The sequence below is a fragment of the Pleurodeles waltl genome, chromosome 2_1 (genome assembly GCF_031143425.1).
Source record: "Pleurodeles waltl isolate 20211129_DDA chromosome 2_1, aPleWal1.hap1.20221129, whole genome shotgun sequence".
Taxonomy (NCBI): Eukaryota; Metazoa; Chordata; class Amphibia; order Caudata; family Salamandridae; genus Pleurodeles; species Pleurodeles waltl.
In genome coordinates, this window is record NC_090438.1 from 35026156 (window position 1) to 35046238 (window position 20083).

General features: G+C 48.3%; 1 protein-coding gene across 13 annotated transcripts in view; it reads left to right on the forward strand.

Moving 5' to 3' along the window:
• MED12 (mediator complex subunit 12) overlaps window positions 1-20083 on the forward strand; it is a 786294-nt gene that overhangs the window by 679796 nt on the left and 86415 nt on the right. For all 13 annotated transcript variants that reach the window (XM_069209253.1, XM_069209261.1, XM_069209285.1 and 10 more), the window contains one exon: window positions 11612-11753. In XM_069209253.1, coding sequence (XP_069065354.1) covers window positions 11612-11753 — 142 coding nt within the window. The remainder of the gene's footprint in view (window positions 1-11611; window positions 11754-20083) is intronic.

Sequence of the window (20083 nt, forward strand, 5' to 3'; positions counted from 1 at the left end):
GGCACCAGGTGATCCTGTTTTCTTCTCCAAGCACCCTACACCAGAGAGTTTAGTGGTTCAGGCCTCCTGTTCATCCAGGTCCTCTCCTGGCTCTTTTCCCGGAACACCTGCGGACAGGGAATCGAAGAAAATGGACCATTCTGCCAAAAAGGCCTTTCCTTCATGTAGTATGGCCTTAAAGTCAACCAACGCGACCTGCATTTTAGGACGTCATATCCACGCCCTTATGGAGGAAGCGAAAGGCCATCCGGAATTGTCCCAGGAAATGTCGCAGTTACTGGCGGACGCTCAGGCGGCAGCGACCCAGGTGATCCAGTCTGGATTGGACACTTCAGACTCAGTGGCAAGGGCTATGGGCACGACCATAGTTTCTAGGCGACAATCTTGCCTGCGTTCGTCTGGTTTTTCATCAGATGTACAGGCGACTCTCTTGGATTTGCCCTTTGATGGCGAGAAGCTCTTTGGAACAAAGGCTGATTCTGCTCTAGAACGATTTAAGGAGAGCAGAGCCACAGTGAGATCACTAGGGCTTCAGTCAACTGCCTTATCCTCCTTTAGAGCTTATAGAAGGTTTAGGGGTTTTGGACGTGGCTCCTCCTTTTGTGGCAGATTTCAAGGACCACAACAAACTGCGAGCACCCTGCCATATAGACCTTTCAGGGGCAGGGGCAGAGTCCGGACAAGAGGAGCCAACCAGCAGCACTCTGCCTCTTCCTCAGGAGGGGTGCAGCAAGGAAAGCAGCCGTAGTCCTCCTCCACTCCCTGTCCACTTGTCTCCGGTAGGGGGGAGACTTGCCCATTTTCTTCCGATGTGGGAGGTTATAACATCGGACTCCTGGGTCATCGACATTGTGAAGAAGGGGTACGCTCTTCCTTTTCGGGAATTCCCTCCTCCCTTCCCTCCCCTCCCATCCTTCTGTTCGGAATACCATCTTCTCCTATTACAACAGGAAGTGTTGTCCCTATTGGCAAAAGGCGCGATAGAGTTGGTTGCCGAGCAGGAGAGGGGTCAGGGCTGTTATTCAAGATACTTCCTGATCCCCAAAAAGGATGGTCGGTTGAGACCGATTCTGGACTTGTGGGCTTTGAATTGGTTCCTCAGGCAGGAAAAGTTCAAAATGCTGACCCTTTCACAGGTTCTTTTGGCGTTGAACGAAGGAGATTGGATGGTGTCTGTCGATTTGCAGGACGCTTATTTTCATACTCCGATCCTCAAATCGCACAGGAAGTATCTCCGGTTTGTGGTGGGATCGCGGCATTATCAGTTTGCGGCCCTCCCATTTGGTCTTACTTCAGCACCTCGAGTCTTCACGAAGGTGATGGCGGTGGTAGCGGCAGAGCTCAGAAGAAGGGGGATAGCGGTATTTCCCTATCTGGACGATTGGTTGATCAAAGCCAAGACTCCGGAGCTCGTGCAGCGTCATCTCCAGTCGACAACTCAGTTGTTGTACGACCTGGGTTTTTCAATCAATGTGCCCAAATCTCACCTGGAACCCTCTCAACGCCTCCTGTTCATAGGGGCAGTATTGGACACAACATTGAATCGGGCCTTTCCTCCGCCCCAGCGGGTTCAGGACATCCAGGCGTTGATTCCAAGGTTTCGAAATGGAGCGGTAGTTCCAGTCCTCAAGGTCTTTCGTCTGCTCGGTCTGTTCGCTTCTTGCATACTGTTGGTCACTCATGCACGCTGGCACATGAGGGCTCTTCAGTGGTGCGTCCGCAGGCAGTGGTTTCAGCACAAAGAGGATCTCGAGGAGTCGATCAGGATCTCCAGAGACACTGCAGTGGATCTTCAGTGGTGGGCAGCGGTCGACAACCTGTCTCAAGGAAGGCCTTTCTCGCTGCCGCCACCAGTGGCCACAGTGGTAACGGATGCTTCCACTCTAGGGTGGGGAGCTCATCTGGGGGACCTGGAGGTCAAAGGCCTTTGGTCTCCAGTAGAACAGAGATTTCACATCAATCTGTTGGAATTGCGGGCAATACGTCTGGCTCTCAAGGCCTTCCTCCCTTCCATTCGCGGTCAGTCAGTCCAGATTCTGACGGACAATACTACTGCGATGTGGTATATAAACAAGCAGGGAGGAGTGGGGTCGTATCTTCTCTGCAGAGAAGCTCTTTGACTCTGGTCCTGGCTTCAGGACCACAAGATTTGCTTGGTCGCACATCATTTGGCCGGAGCTCTGAACGTGCATGCGGACGTTCTCAGTCGACGCAGCTCGGTCGACCACGAGTGGCGTCTTCTCCAGATCTGGTTCTGTACATCTTCCAGATGTGGGGAAATCCACAGATAGATCTGTTTGCAACTCAGGAGAACGCGCAGTGCCCGTTATTTTGCAGCCTCCAGTATCCGGTGCAAGGAGCTTTGGGGGACGCGTTTCAGATGTCCTGGAACGGTCAGTTGCTTTACGCGTTTCCCCCCATACCCTTGATTCCTCGAGTTCTGAGGAAGATCCGCCAAGACCGAGCCCAGGTCATCTTGATAGCGCCGGATTGGCCAAGAACGGTGTGGTACACAGACCTTCTCCAACTCTCTGTGCCCTCCGCTCCGTCTCCCTTACAGGGTGGACCTCCTCTCGCAGTCGCAGAGGCAGATTCTACACCCCCCACCTCCAGAGTCTGCACCTTCATGCCTGGAAATTGAACGGGGCAATCTGAGTGCTTTTTCTCTCCCACCAGAAGTGGTGGATGTTATTTTATCGACCAGGCGACACTCCACCAAATCGGTCTATGCAAGTCGTTGGGCTAAATTTATATGCTGGTGTGGGGAGAATATAATTGATCCCTTAAAGGCTTGTTTGTCTGACATATTGTCATTTGCTCTTTGCCTGGCACAGAAGGGTTGTGCGGTTGCCACAGTCAAGGGTTATTTATCTGCACTGTCGGCTTTTCTGTGCCTTCCTGATCAGCCTTCCCTCTTTAAATCTCCTATTGTTTTAAGATTTCTAAGGGGTCTTACTAACAAATTTCCACCATCACCATTTGTTATGCCTCAGTGGGACCTTAATTTGGTATTAACATTTTTAATGGGGTCCCCTTTTGAACGATGCATTCTTGCCCTTTGCGGTTGCTAGTTCTCAAGACTGTTTTCTTGGTGGCCTTAACATCTGCCAGAAGGGTTAGTGAGCTTCAGGCTCTAAGCGTAGAGCCCCCATACCTTTCTTTCTATAGGGACAAAGTGGCGTTAAGGACCAAGGCGGTTTTCCTCCCGAAGGTTGTTACACCCTTTCACCTGGGGCAGTCTATTACTCTCTCTTCCTTTTACCCTCCACCTCATCCATCCAAGGAGGAAGAGAGGCTCCACCGGCTGGATCCACGAAGAGCGCTGAGCTTCTATGTCGACAGGACGAAGGAGTTCAGGCAAGATGATCAGCTCTTCGTTGGATTCGTGGGGAAGAGGAAAGGTAGAGCTGTCCACAAGAGAACGCTATCCAGGTGGGTCATTCTATGTATTAAGATTTGCTATTCTTTGGCGAAGAAAGAACCACCTGCGAGGCTTCGTGCCCACTTCACCAGAGCTAAGGCTGCTTCTTCGGCTTTGGCTAGGGGTGTTCCTCTGGCTGACATCTGCAGGGCAGCGACTTGGGCGTCCCTCCATACTTTTGTTAAACATTACTGTTTGGATTCTGAGGTTAGGAGCGATGGCCATTTTGCTCGCTCGGTGCTGCAGGATTTCTTGGTTTGACCATTCGGGCACCCACCTCCAGAGGTAGTACTGCTTTGGGACTCTATTCTTTAGGTGAAGAATCCACAGGTAGGTGTATCCATCAGAAGAATAAGTTACTTACCTTCGGTAACGCTTTTTCTGGTGGATACAGTAACTACCTGTGGATTCCTCACGGTCCCACCCGCCTCCCCGTTGCCTGGCTGGTCATACCATGAAATCCTTGGGTGAGCATCCTTTGCCTTGTATATATGTGTTCGATCATGTATATAGTTGTGATATCTGTATATTCATTTCTTTTTCAAATTTAGATAGCTGAAGGAAAACATGTTTGGACTTGACTGACATATTTTGCTCTGGTATAGAGCAATTATTACTGTTATCTAATTTTATTTCTATTATAATAAATGTTCTGTTTTCATTTAATTTGAGATGATTATGTTCTCTTTAGGGTCAACCTGTTTGCCTCTATGGCACGTAAAAAATGGTGATAACTGACGTCTGCACGTCGACGAGGGCTTCTTATTGCCTAGATGACCTCATACGGCGTCGCGTGGAGTCGGGCGATTGTGACGTCATCGTCGACGTGCAGAGCTAGAAGAAATTTCCGTTGAGGCTGGCGCGAGGGGAGAATTCTTTAGGTGAGGAATCCACAGGTAGTTACTGTATCCACCAGAAAAAGCGTTACTGAAGGTAAGTAATTTATTCGTTTGGTATCAAACGTCTCTGAATAATAAACTCCTATCTGTCCCCAGTGAGGGATATATTAAAAAATGCACTGAGAGGGCACCTTAGAGGTGCCCCCTGAAAACAAACACTACTAGTGTGTTGACTGACTGGTCCCGACCAGTTCAGACACCACAGAGGTGTTTCTAGCCCCCCAAGGTGAGAGCCAGCGCTTGTGAGGGCCTGAGACAAAAGCCTGCACTGGGCAGAGGTATGACCTCCTCTCCCAGGCAGCATGGACATTCCAGGTGGGGAGCTTCAAAGACTTTGCAGCTTTTGTAATGCAACCCAGGTCTCTCGAAATGGTGGTGATGACCAACCCCCCTGTCGTGACCCCACTTTTGGCAGCAGCACAGGCGGGAAAATTAGGCAGATTAAGAGGTGTCAGTCCCATCCCTAAAGTGGACAAGCTGAAGTGGGAACTACTTTTAAAATTCCTCCATCTTGCTTGGAAAGGAATACGGCCACTAAGGTTAGGGTTATGCCCACATCCCAGCGGAAGTGGTCATAAGAAGGATGTAGTCACCCTAAAGGTGGTCAGCCCATTGGCTACCACCTGGCACCCTCTGTAAAGTCCTTAAATTGAGTATTGAAGTGGCACCCCTGAACCCTAGAGCTCAGATCCTGATTACATACGAAGAAGAAGGACAAAGAAGAGTCGCCTCGCAGAAGAAGCAGCTGCTGACCAGGTACCAACCCCTCCAGCCTGCCTGCTGACTTCAGTGGACTCTGCCCAAACGTGTCCTGCAGCTGCAGATTCAAGAAACCCAGGAAGGCTGCCTGCCTTCTTAAAAAAAAAAAAGACTCCCATGAGCAGTGGACCTGCTCAGCAACAAAGTATCCAACAAGCACTCTGCAGCCTAGAGACCCCCGACACCTGAAGTGACCTCTGCACCCGACGACCTCGACTCGTTGAAAAGCCCACCACGGGTGCCAGCAGGGCTGTCCAGCTGTCCTGAGCCCGAGTCCACCAAAATGTCACCTCTCCTGGTCTCATCCAAGTCACCTGCAGCCCCTGCACACAGGCCCCCTCTCCCACAGCCTGGTGGTGAGAGAAAACCAGACATGTAGAGCAACCTCAGCACCCGTCCCCCCTGACGCCAACTGAGGAGGTCCACCAGTGCCAATGATGTCCCTCGGCTCCCAGGATCTCGAGTCCTCCGTGGTCAGCCACCCACTGGACTCCCAGACGAGGCCTGCAGCCTCAACACGCAGGATCCCCTGACTGCGAGTGCTCCCGGATGGTGAAACCCGACGTCAAAGGACACCCTTGCATCCATCACCCCAGGCCCTTGAGACAAGGTCCAGTGGTGCACCCACCTTCCTGTCTCAAGTCTTTGATCTACCTGCTTGTTGTCCGTGACTGGCTTCCTAGCCAGAGCCTGCAGCCTGTCTTCACGAGGACCAAACTCCCATAGGAAACCATTGGGCACCCGACACCTTACTGCACCTCTGCTCCCGGCTGCCCCAGTCCTACCCGGTGTGACCTGTTGGTGTGGTTCTGATCAGTACCCAGTACTTACCTAAACTCCCTAACACTGGCTTTGTACGTTGTTAACCCTGTGTTTGATGAACGTTATTTTGCTCCGTAGGATAACATTAATAGAACACTGAAAATTACACTGTCTATTTCTGAAACTGCAACGTTTTTATGCTTAAAAGTCTACTTACCTTATTACGAAGTTCTTGGGTATCAAATGTTTATAAAAATAATTATTTTTCTAAATTGTTCTCTGATTTATTCTTTGTGTGCCTCATTGATTGCCTCTGTGAGTACAACAAATGCTTAGCACTACCCACTGATAAGCCTAACTCCTCACCCACACTACCACAACTAGAGCATTAGTCCTATCTACTTTTGCCCCTGCAAACCAATTGGGGATCCACTGGACTCTGTGCACAGTGTACTTCATTTTAGTGCACTATATAGAGAGCCAGCTCCTACACCTAATCTGCAGTCCTCTTTTAAATCACTTGTTTTAAATATTAAACGTTTGACACCCAAGTTACCTCCTAAATTATGTATGATGCCTCAGTAGGGCCTTAATTTGGTCTTAATATTCCTAATCTGTGCACTTTTGAAGCTTATGCATAGTGGCTACTTCACCTCCTGAACTGAGGACTCGTCCTCATTGTGATTGTCAGCTCATCACGTGAGTGAACTGTAGGCACTTCAAATGCACTGTGCTACACTGCCTTTTTTTTTAGACAATTTGTTGGTGAGGACTTGGGAAGCCTTGTTACCAAAAGTTGACTCACTTTCATGTCTGGCATTTGATCACTCTATCAGTGTTCTTTTCTCCCGGTCACCCTTTGAAAGAGGGGGAGAGGCTCCATCAGTTGAATCTTAAAAGGGCTTTATGTTTTTATATTGATCGTACCGTGGACCATTGAGTAGACAATCAACTTTGTAGGGGTTTTCTGGAGCAATGAAAAGGAAGGTTGTGAAGATGATGACCCTGTCAAGGTGACTAGTCCTTTGCATTAAGATCTGCAATGCACCGGTCAAAAAGCAGCCCCCGAAGGTCGATGAGCTCATTCCACCTGAGCCATTGTTACTGCCACTGCATTGACGTGAAGGGAGCCTGTCCTTTGATATCAGTCGGGCTGTGACATGGACCTTGATGCATTACTGCACTGACAGCCAGGTCCAGCAGGAAGAACACTTGTTGTGGTTTGTCTTGTCTTTCATGCAGGTCCACTCCATAGACCCTCCGCTTTGGGGAAGGACTGCTTTGTATATCTGTTTTAGGGTGAGTAACCTGTTATTTGTAATAAGCATCCACAAAACAAGTTATTTGCTTTGGTAATGCTCTTTCTGGTGAATACGCCATGTCACTGCCTTCTCGCCTCCCCATTCTGGGGAGTGGCCTCTCTTACCATCTGAAAAGGTCCCAACATAGTGACCAGCACATTGTTACCACCTCCTGTTCATGCTCCATACCTGTAGGTGCAAAAGGGAGACAAGGAACTGATGCCAACTTGCGTGGGGGTGCTTAAATACGGTTTAGCTCTGTCACTTCTGTGGCAATATGGAATCGGCGTGGAGCACTACTGCATTCTCTGGCGGCTGCCTCTGGCACCTGGGAGATATTCTGAAGTGAGGAATGTGCGGTTAGAAAGAAGATCCACCAGAACGAGTATTACTGAAGGTAAGCAACTTGTTCATCTTGTTCTCGGTGTGAAATTTCGCTACCCACTACCGTAGCCCCACTTCGGTTTATTCCACTCCACTGCTTGATCATGACAAGATCCACTGCCATGTTTGCTAATGGCACCCAAATATACATCTGATATGAAAATAACTTGAAGGGGCATAATAGGATCACCAGTTGTCTAGACCGTAAACAGTAGTGGATAAGAGACACCGTCCTATGTCTGAATGGAGCAAAACAAAAATCATAATCTTGGATGGTCACGATGCTGCCCGTCTGCAGTTTCAGGGGCTTCACAGTTTATGGTGTGCCCCCTTTCCTATTCAAAGTGCAACAAAATTGGGATCTATTTTGATTTTTAAATTAAAGCTGTGGTCATGGAGCTCAACCTTACTTGTTCTGCAAAATCCTTCCTACCATGCACACCTCACACTAAATTGATTTTAGAAGATGTCTTGTTTTGCGGTGGATGTATTCTTGTAATGTGACCTACACAGGCCTTTGACTTAAAAACATTAAGCTGCTAATGTTTGCTTGAACTGAGGTAAATTTGACAGTGACAAACTGCCCTCAAAAACACTGTTCAATGGCATGTGTGGCTGTAGATGCACATGCTTTACCTAAGTCTGCCATCTAGTGTTGGGTTTGGAGTGTTACAAATTGTTTTTCTTCGAATAAACTTTTTGAGTCACAAGATCAAGTAACTCCTCCTCTCGGTGATAGTGCACATGGGCATGGAGCCCTTTGTTAAATTGTTTTCTGTCCACCATCTGGTTCGGACATGTTTCTTCTCGCTCCCATATATCTTGGTCCGGTCTCTTCCGAACTTTCCTTTCCATCTTTCTTTCAATGACGGTATAGTATTTCGATCACGTATTTCAACACTTTAACTAATATATCGATTTTCAGTGTTTGGGTAGATTCAAAGCCCTTAGGGGCATCCACGCACTTCTTGGGCCTACTCTGTCAAGTGCTGTCGATAAAATGCTAGGATAATGGAACGAGCTCCATTTAAGTTCTGTCCTCGATGCCACCCCAAGTTCCCGCACATAGATCAAAACTTGGTGTGTAACTTGTGCTTGTCCCTGTAACATAAAGGAGAGCTGTGCAACACCTGTAGGTCTTTTTGATCTAAGAAGACTCTCTGGGACTGAAGAGCATGTCGGTTGGAGATGGCGTCAAAAACACCGGATGACACTCCCGACAGGAACACGCACAAGAAGAAATTGGACATCAGGCAGCCCTCTCGATCAGAGACTCCAAGTTGGATGAAAATTCTGACATTGAGAGCCAGTCCATTCCAACAGCGCAGTATGTGAGTACACCAGCCCCGTCTTAGCACATAAAGATGTTGAAAAATACTTCCAAGCTGCTCATCTGTCCACCACTGACTTCAGACCTTGGTAGGATCGGAAAATTACATTTGGATGCCCACCCTCTGGTTCGGAACCAAAATTTGCAGAGACCAGGATGTCTTCGGCACCGACTAAATACTCAATACCATCTGAACATACGTTGGGATTGATTCGTACTTTCAGTTCGAGCACTTTGGCTCCGAAAAAGAAGCCTTCAACATCAGCTTCGTAGGCGACACTTTCAGTTCGAAAATGCTGAAATTTCTGAACTCAAAATTATGCTTACCAAGTTCACCTAAAGGGGCTTCAACGGTGGAGCCCATTTTGGAAGTCATGGACGCTTGCACATTTCTACCCCCAATGGTCCAATATCAACACAGATCAATGCGTTCTATCAATTACCCAACATGGGTATTGTCTAGAACTCATTTCCACTCCAGCAAATATTCCCCCTCGTGTTCACAAACTCTCACACGATCATCTCGTTCTCTTAAAAGAAGAGGTACAGTCCCTTCTTCTCAAAGGGACTAAAGAACCAGTTCCCCTACCTCAGCAAGTGTTAGGAGTATATTCCCTATACTTCCTTATATTAAAGAAAGACGGCTCATTAAGACCAATTCTGGATCTCAGAGCTCTCAACCTATACAGTTTTTCAGAGCATTACAGCAAGGCGATTGCATGACAACATTAGATCTCAAAGATGCTTATTTCCACATTCCCATACATCCAGCACATCACAAATATCTCTGATTTGTCATTGCAGGAAAACAGGATCAGTTTAAGGTTTTTTGCCATTTGAGGTAACAACCGCTCCCAGGGTATTCACAAAATGCTTAGCAGTCGTGGCTGCATTCCTCAGAAGAGAACATATTCACATTTTCCCATACTTGGGACGATTGGCTCATCAACACCAATACCATACAACAATGTCAGAAGCACACTCGGTACATAGTAAACGTTCTATACACTCTGGGATTTACAATCAACTATCTCAAATCCCATCTGCAGCCCTCAAAGATCCAGCCCTATCTGGGAGCACTTCTCAATACTCACTCAGGGTTGGCATATCCAAACCCCCAGCACAGATTCAAGCTTTCCAAACTCTTTGGTCTCAATTACAGGACAGCCGTACTTACACAGTGAGACCAGTGGTGCAGCTATTAGGGATGATGGCTTCCTGCATTGCCATCGTTCCTCCTTCTAGACTACACATGCGTCCATTACAGCAGTGTCTCTCGTCAGTGGTCTCGGTCACAGGGCCCTCTTCAGGATCTTGTGGACCGCCAGACTCCCCGCTCTCTGCAGTGGCGGAATCCCATCAACCTCTCCAAGGGGCGGCCCTCAAGACCCTGTGCCTCGGATCACTCTCACTATAGATGCATCACAGATAAGCTGGGGAGCTTACCTCAACAACCTCACAATACAAGGCAGATGGGATCCCATTCAATAAACTTATCACATCAACTACTTAGTTACTCGCAGTCTTTCTAGCGCTGAAAGCATTTCTTCCACAACTCTCCCACAAAGAGGTTCGAGTCCACACACACAACATGACAACTATGTGTTATATGCAGAGATAGGGGGGGCAGAATGTCTCCCAGGAATGGACAATCCGTTTGAGACCTAAGCAGGATGCAGCAACAGGTCCACGAATGGGAACTTCACCCACAAGTACTTCATCAATACTTTCATCTCTGGGGAACACCAGAAATAGATCTCTTCACCACCGCAGAAAATTCAAAACGCCAACACTTCGTGTCCAGATACCCACACCCTAAGTCCTAGGGCAATGCACTATGGATGAATTGGTAAGGTGTATTTGCTTCCGCTTTTCTGCCTCTCCAACTCATTCCTTTACTGGTTCGCAAACTGAGACAAACATCACAGTGTTTGCACCCAGCAGCCGGCCGCCCCTCTGCCGCTGAGGGTGTGTGTTTGGTGCTTACCTGTGGCCCCTCCAGTGCTCCTCTAAGCCCCCCAGATCTGCCCTCCAAAGACGCAGGTGCTCACCTGCAAGAAGATCTGAATCAGAGTGCCCCCAGTCTGTATAGGAGCCCATGTTAAATTTGCCTCAGTTTTGACCTTTGCTCCCGGCCGATCCCGTGTTGCTGGTGGTCAGTATTTGTGGTTATCTTGAACCCCAACCTGTGTACTTCCTAACCCTGGGAGACAGGAACTGTAAATCGGGTACTTACCTTCAAAACATACTAACTTTTCTTCCCCCAGAAACTGTTTCTAAAAATTGCAGTGTCAACTCGACAGATTGTCGTTTACTCAAAAACTATATGACTTGTGAATTCGAATGAAAGTAATATTGATACATATGTGAAATACTTATATATTGATATACTTACCTGCAACTTGAATCTTGTAGTTCTAAAAAAAAAAAAAAAGTAAGAAAATATATTTTTGCTATATAAAAACAGTTGTTCTGGAGTTAAGTCATTGAGTGTGTGTTTCTTCTATTGTCTGTGTGGGTACAACAAATGCTTTGCACTACTCTTTGATAAGCCTAACTGCTTGACCACACTACCACAAAAGACAGCATTAGTATTATCCACTTTAGCCTCTGTTATGCCTCTGGGGGACCCCTGGACTCTGTGCACACTATATCTTATTTTCATATAGTATATACAGAGCCAGCTTCCTACAGTAGGTTAGTAAACATGATAGTTTGTGACTTCTTGCTCATTTCTCTGTCACTTACTTTACAGGTTTGCACACCAGCAGATGCAGCAGGCCCCTGTGATGAGTGCAATGAGCCACATGTCCAATCCAGGGGTCCAGACGGGGGTCCGGCCGGTTCAGATGTTACCTGAGCAGCAGCATGCATACCTCAGGCAGCAGATGCTGAGGGTAAGTGTATTCATATCATATCAGCCATGGGGATCGTTAGTGTGGGAGCAGAACTTAAGCTGTTTGAATATGGCGGTACCTGGTACAACGAAAGATGGTCAGTGCTGCGTGATTTAGACTGAGAGTGGAGGTCATTTTGTCTAGATCACTCAAGCACCTCAAGCGCAAGTGGCGCACGTGGCCCCATGCATAGCAATCTAGTTGCCTAGTTTCCTACGAAACGTTTGTTAGCATCCAGTCATTGGATGTGTTTTGTTTGGAATCGCATTGTTTTCAGTTTCGGGCACCAGGCTTGGATCTCACATACATATGTGTAATATCTCACGTTTTGACTTCGAAGGTAGGTTGCTTTGTCCTGGCCAACGCCATACTTCCATGTTTCAATATCGTGACATGAACCAGGGGTTTTGCTTCCTATTTTGCATCATGCTTCTGCCCTGGCTCTGCTGTCATTTTGCCACGTCACTAGGGGTAAGCAGCTTATAAGATGCTCTAGCATCCTTCCTCTCTAATGCCTGTTCTTCATACATGCAATCAGAAAGTTCTGCTGATTCTCAAAACCTCACCTTACTATTTTAGTTTATATCTGCTCTTCCTCTACAGCTGTTTTGACTTTGTGTAGGTAAAATCGGCGTGTGTTGCACTTTTGGGTATTTGTACTGAGTAAGGAGTTCACATCCGCGTTCTGGAATGTCACTAAGAGCCACCTGTGCTCTGGGGAGCTGATCCACAGCTGGAAACCCCCCCCAAGAAGCCGTTTAGTGCTCACAACTGAGGGTGTGACTATGGCCTTCTTTGGAGAAGCAAATGGGGAGAAGCAAGTTCAGCTCTGAAGCAGCAGTAATTTCCAGTATTTTATACATTGAAATCTTGCTAACATTTTGACTGTAGGTTTTCTGAAGTATCGTATAACATAGCTTAATGTAGTTTAATTGTAACTGGTGTCTTTGAAGGCAGTGGGTCTTATTTCAGTTAATCACCCAGTGGCTGGTGAACTACATTTTGAAAATAAAGGTGTCCAGAGGCGAACAGACGGTTGATTCAATAGATGCTGTAGCTGGTCAAGGATATGGGGGCCATTGTAATATGGAACACGGCAGGTTACATCAGCACAGCAAAGACATGCTATCAGCTCAATAAGAAAAAGCATTTGGGAGAAAGGCTGGCTCCTAAACCCCCGTCGTGGGTGGGTGCGAGGCTAGAGTCTGGATCTCCAGTCGAAGCGATGTGAGATGCAGATAGAATGCCGCTTTTCCCACTCCTACAGACTGAACATGAGATGACTGTAAGGTGAATGAAAGTGAAATGCAACACAAACTTTTAGATACTTACAACTCAAGCATGCATTGGTGACGCATGGGGCTGACATTGAAGTAATGGAAGACTCACCCTTAGAAGACTAGTGTAAACTGCCAGGTAGCACTTCAGGCTTATGCTAGCTTTATGATTGATTTGATCATCTTAAAAAGGTAAATGGGAAAGAACCTGGGCATGACTTAGTATCATATATGGGATAGTAATCTTTAGATTTCTCAGAAGAGTATCAATAAAACCCACTTCTAGGACTGTACAGCTCAAAGTCCTGCTTAGAATATACTATACAAGGGACAGCTGTATAGATATCATGGGCACCTGATTTATGCTTGAGGTGCTCAAGGGCACGTGACTCAAAACATTGTGGAGTTGTGCACAAAGGGCAAAATAGGGCAAGAATAAGAGGGAACCTTTAGGACAACCAAAACTTGAAGGGCACCAGGTAGGATGCTTGGGGTCTGGGATGCAACAGACATGGCCAAATATCCAAGGCTCCGTCAACTTTGGGGGAGTTGGGTAATTGAACCACACAAATGGGCGGTGGAGAGGATGACAGCCATGGATGTATAAGAGCAGTAGAGTGAATCAGTCGTTGGTTATCGGGGCCTCTTTCAAAGTCCACCTGGACTTACAATTAGTTAGATGTGTGATGATGTCAAACGTGTAGAATGAGTTTACTGTCACACTCATACTCTCATTGAACACCTGCTATGATAAATGGCTGCCACGGGTGAGGCTTTATATGGTTTATGGATAAGGAGAAAAAGAAATAAAAGAAAGATTCTGTCCATTGAATGTGGCCCTTCATTATGTACCTTTATTGCTAGTTTAGCACTTTGCCTTGCAACTCTGAAGGAGGCCTGCATATTCCCACTGTTGGAGATTGGGTGGTGACATCATCTGTAAGGGACCCTGTTTTGTGAAGTTCCTGTGGTATCTCAGCATAACTGTCAGTTCCATACATGTGGTGGTGCCACAGTTGATGGTTCCTGTATTTGCTTAGTTATCTTTTTGCCCCTCTACACTTTTTAGTCTTCTTGGCAGCAATATCACCCAGTAGTGTGAGTGAGTGGCAGACTCTCTCATATAGTTGCATTTAGTGTGAAACAGTCCTTCCTGTTGAAGTGTGTTTAGCATGTTCATTTCAATCAGTGCATGCAGCCTCTAGCTTCGATTCCACCATCTAACTTAACTGATCTAGAGAGAGGTTACACAGGTCAGAACCAAAGAGGGATCTTGTCAGCTACATTTCTTGATCAGATGGAAAGCTCCCACCAGACCATTGCGTTGTCTGCTGGTTCTTTCAAAACAATGTGGAAACAAACTCAAAGTGCATTTTCATTTCTGTTATGAATTGCCACGAGGAAGGTATAGCAAGTCTCAACCTAAAGGAATTGTTATTTACACGAGGGGAAGAACTTATGTTTCACCTTTTCTAAGAGATTAAGAGATAATTCTGTTCAGACAATCTGTGGGGTGCTCAATTGGTCTTCCCTGCATGCATCTGTAAATTAGTGTTGCCTATATTTCGAGGTTGAAGCTGTGGTCTCATTTGGCAGTTCTGTTGCCAATGCATCTTTAGTTTGCATTCCTCTGTTACCTCTGTATTGTTATCCAAGATATTTAGATCCATATTCTTTAGGTATAGTCAATATATCTTATGCTGGGAAAATAGTATAAATTAGAAGAAGTAGTTGTGTACCTTTACCTTAGGTTCCTTGCAGTATTCTTTCATCACATAGTGGTGGAACATCAGCCCCGTGGTGGTGGTTGTTGGGGGGGGGGGGGGGGGGGGTAGGGGGGGTCGTGTAGGAAAGTACCATCTTGCCTGGCATGTTACCCCCATTTTTCACTGTATATATGTTGTTTTAGTTGTATGTGTCACTGGGACCCTGTCACCCAGGGCCCCAGTGCTCATAAGTGTGCCTGAATGTGTTACCTGTGTAGTGACTAACTGTCTCACTGAGGCTCTGCTAATCAGAACCTCAGTGGTTATGCTCGCTCATTTCTTTCAAATTGTCACTAACAGGCTAGTGACCAATTTTACCAATTTACATTGGCTTATTGGAACACCCTTATAATTCCCTAGTATATGGTACTGAGGTACCCAGGGTATTGGGGTTCCAGGAGATCCCTATGGGCTGCAGCATTTCTTTTGCCACCCATAGGGAGCTCTGACAATTCTTACACAGGCCTGCCACTGCAGCCTGAGTGAAATAACGTCCACGTTATTTCACAGCCATTTTACACTGCACTTAAGTAACTTATAAGTCACCTATATGTCTAACCTTTACCTGGTAAAGGTTGGGTGCTAAGTTACTTAGTGTGAGGGCACCCTGGCACTAGCCAAGGTGCCCCCACATTGTTCAGGGCCAATTCCCCGGACTTTGTGAGTGCGGGGACACCATTACACGCGTGCACTACATATAGGTCACTACCTATATGTAGCTTCACAATGGTAACTCCGAATATGGCCATGTAATATGTCTATGATCATGGAATTGCCCCCTCTATACCATCCTGGCATAGTTGGCACAATCCCATGATCCCAGTGGTCTGTAGCACAGACCCTGGTACTGCCAAACTGCCTTCCCCGGGGTTTCACTGCAGCTGCTGCTGTTGCCAACCCCTCAGACAGGCATCTGCCCTCCTGGGGTCCAGCCAGGCCTGGCCCAGGATGGCAGAACAAAGGACTTCCTCTGAGAGAGGGTGTTACACCCTCTCCCTTTGGAAAATGGTGTGAAGGCAGGGGAGGAGTAGCCTCCCCCAGCCTCTGGAAATGCTTTCATGGGCACATTTGGTGCCCATTTCTGCATAAGCCAGTCTACACCGGTTCAGGGACCCCTTAGCCCTGCTCTGGCGCGAAACTGGACAAAGGAAAGGGGAGTGACCACTCCCCTGACCTGTACCTCCCCTGGGAGGCGCCCAGAGCTCCTCCAGTGTGCTCCAGACCTCTGCCATCTTGGAAACAGAGGTGATGCTGGCACACTGGACTGCTCTGAGTGGCCAGTGCCACCAGGTGACGTCAGAGACTCCTTGTGATAGGCTCCTTCAGGTGTTGCTAGCCTATCCTCTCTCCTAGGTAGCCAAACCCTCTTTTCTGGCTATTTAGGGTCTCTGTCTCTTGGGATTCCTTAGATAACGAATGCAAGAGCTCATCCGAGTTCCTCTGCATCTCTCTCTTCACCTTCTGCCAAGGAATCGACTGCTGACCGCGCTGGTAGCCTGCAAAACTGAAACATAGTAGCTAAGACGACTACTGCAACTCTGTAACGCTGATCCTGCCGCCTTCTCGACTGTTTTCCTGGTGGTGCATGCTGTGGGGGTAGTCTGCCTCCTCTGTGCACTAGAAGCTCCGAAGAAATCTCCCGTGGGTCGACGGAATCGTCCCCCTGCAACCGCAGGCACCAAAAAGCTGCATTACCGGTCTCTTGAGTCTCCTCTCAGCACGACGAGCGAGGTCCCTCGAATCCAGCAACTCTGTCCAAGTGACTCCCACAGTCCAGTGATTCTTCAGTCCAAGTCTGGTGGAGGGAAGTCCTTGCCTCACCTCGCTAGAATGCATTGCTGGGAACCGCGACTTTTGCAGCTACTCCGGCCCCTGTGCACTTCCGGCGGAAATCCTTTGTGCACAGCCAAGCCTGGGTCCACGGCACTCTAACCTGCATTGCATGACTTTCTAAGTTGGTCTCCGGCGATGTGGGACTCCTTTGTGCGACTTCGGGTGAGCACCGTTTCACGCATCCTCGTAGTGCCTGTTTCTGGCACTTCTCCGGGTGCTACCTGCTGCTAAGAGGGCTCCTGGTCTTGCTCGACGTCCCCTCTACCTCCTGGTCCAATTTGCGACCTCCTGGTCCCTCCTGGGCCACATCAGCGTCCAAAAACGCTAACCGCACGATTTGCAGCTAGCAAGGCTTGTTGGCGTTCTTTCGGCGGGAAAACATTTCTGCGTGACTCTACAAGGCGAGAGGGATCCGTCCTCCAAAGGGGAAGTCTCTAGCCCTTTGCGTTCCTGCAGAAACCTCAGCTTCTTCTGTCCAGTAGAAGCTTCTTTGCACCCGCAGCTGGCATTTCCTGGGCATCTGCCCATCTCCGACTTGCTTGTGACTTTTGGACTTGGTCCCCTTGTTCCACAAGTACCCCAGATTGGAAATCCATCGCTGTTGCATTGTTGGTTTGTGTCTTTCCTGCCTTATTCCCCTATCACGACTTCTTTGTCCTTTGGGGAACTTTAGTGCACTTTGCACTCACTTTTCAGGGTCTTGGGGTGGGCTATTTTTCTTTAGCCTCACTATTTTCTAATAGTCCCAGCGACCCTCTACAAGGTCACATAGGTTTGGGGTCCATTCGTGGTTCGCATTCCACTTTTGGAGTATATGGTTTGTGTTGCCCCTATCCCTATGTGTCCCCATTGCATCCTATTGTAACTATACATTGTTTGCACTGTTTTCTAAGACTATACTGCATATTTCTGGTATTGTGTATATATATCTTGTGTATATTTCCTATCCTCTCACTGAGGGTACACTCTGAGATACTTGGCATATTGTCATAAAAATAAAGTACCTTTAGTTTTAGTATAACTGTGTATTGTGTTTTCTTATGATATTGTGCATATGACACTAAGTGGTACTGTAGGAGCTTCACTCGTCTCCTAGTTCAGCCTATGCTGCTAGACACCCTATACACTAATAAGGGATAACTGGGCCTGGTGCAAGGTGCAAGTACCCCTAGGTACTCACTACAAGCCAGTCCAGCCTCCTACAGGGAGGAGTCAGGCGGGGGGGGGGGGTAAGTGTAAGAAAGTGGCATCTTTTTAGCATAGTTACCCCCTCTTTTTGCCTGGTGTCGGTATGTTTAGACTTTAGTACACTGGGATCCTGCTAATCAGGACCCCAGTGTCTGTGCTCTCTCCTCTAAAGTCATTGGGGCACCAGGGGCCTTCCATGGGCTGCAGCATGTATTATGCCACCCGTGGAAGCCCATGCAAACTGTCTGCAAGCCTGCATTTGCAGCCTGTGTGAAATGGTGCATGCACGTTTCACTTAAGATATAAGGCTTGCCTTATAACGCGGCCACTGCACTTGGACACTGTAGTTCACCCCATGGTAGGCCTTTCAGCCCAAGGGCAGGGTGCATGGTCCTGAGTGTGAGGACACCCCTGCATGAGCAGAGGTGCCCCTACAAACACCAGACTCCATTCCCTGGGCTTTGTAAGTGCGGGGAGGATATTTTGAGGCATGTAGTTGACACTGATCAACATGAGTAGTACAACTACTTAATGGCTTCACAGAACGTAGGCATGTTTGGTATCAAACATGTTGGAATCATGCAACTACACCGATTCCAATGTCAGTTGCATGATACTATGTACTCTTGGGAGGGGGGGTCATTACAGGACACCCCCTCCCCCCCGATCTGCCTGGACAGCTTTACATGGTCAGCCTGCCAGCCCACGCTGCTGCATATCCCAGACACGGTTCTGCCCTCCTGCTGCTGAGCCTAACTCGGAGGAAAGACAGAACAAAGGGTTTCCTGTAGGTGGGAGGTGTGACCTCCTCTCCTTTAGAAGTGGATGTCTCTGGGCTGAGCTGGGTTGGCCTCCCAGAGCCACCAGACTGCTTTGAAGGGCACATTTGGTGCCCTTCTTGCATGAACCGGTTTGCTCCAGTGCTGGAACCCCCGGCCCGCTCTGGTGCAAAACCACACAAAGGAGAGGGGAGTGACCATCCCCCCTGCTCAGCTTCTCCCCTAGGGAGGTGCACAGAGCTCTGCTAGGTGGCCGGTTGATTCTCCCATCTTGGAAACAAGGCAGGCAGAGGCCCCTGGGAGCATCTGACTGGTCAGGCCAGGTAGATGACGTCCCTGACCCCCTCTGATGGGTGGGTCACTGCAAAGAGTGATCCCCTTTTTAGGGTTACTTAAGCGCTCCCCGAGGGTGGGTCCTCAGATTCATCGAGCAAGACTCTACAAGGAGCTCTCTGCAAGACATCTGCTCCTCGACTCCGAAATCATTGCTGATCTGCTTTTGGAACTGAAACAAGACTATCCAGTTGTGACGGCTCCACTGCAACAGTTTCTCCAGCTCCTGCAAGATTTTGCAACATCCATGGCTGTGCATCCTCCAGGGTCACAAGGACTCTGAGTGCATCCAAGAAGGGAATCTCCCATGGGGTGAAGGAGTCACTCCCCTGCATCACAGGAACCTCAAGACGACTAAGACCAGCTGGTGGATCTTGCTGTCTCACATACAACGAAAAAGCTCTGCTCACAGGGGGTGGTTCTGTGGTTCTCTTTGGGTCCAATTTGTCTTCTGACCAACTTGGGAGATGGTGGCACCCTGCTGCCGCCACTGAACAGAACCCCTGTCCACCGCATCTGCTGCTCTTGCCAAGGCTTTTTGGCTCTTCCTCCACAAGATCTTCTAGCTCCAAGAAGCCCCAGCCTCCAGCATTCTGCAACTCCAAAATCAGCTTCGACTCTGCAGCTCGTGCGACATGGGACTCCTGTTTTGTTGTGCTTCTGAGGCCTCCCTGCGACTCCCTGTGCCTTCTGCCAGTGAATCACTTGTGGGGGCTCCTCCTTCTCCGTCTGGCTTTCCTTCCTGCTGAAGGCCTGCCCTGATTCCTCTCGCCCCCCCCCCCCCCCCATCCCACCCCCCAAGTGTTGTGTCACTAGGACCTTGCTGGTCCCCAAAAACCTGCAGTCTTCCTTGCAACAGCTAATTGCATTTTACAAGGCTTGTTGGTTGCCCTGCTGGCCACTCCCCCTCCTGCAATCCGGTGACCGATATGGACAGCTCATGGGTGTCACCAAGGATCTCCTTCATCCCCTGGGAGTCTGCAGCTGGACGTATTCCTTCACCGTTCTGTAGGAACTTAACCTCCAGGAGGGTGAGCTTTGCCTACCTCCACCGCCTGGACATCTCCAGATGGTCTGGACACTGTCCCATTCATTTTCAGGTTCTTCACGTCGGGAATCCACCCTTGGGTTCCACCGACCTGGTCCACAGATCG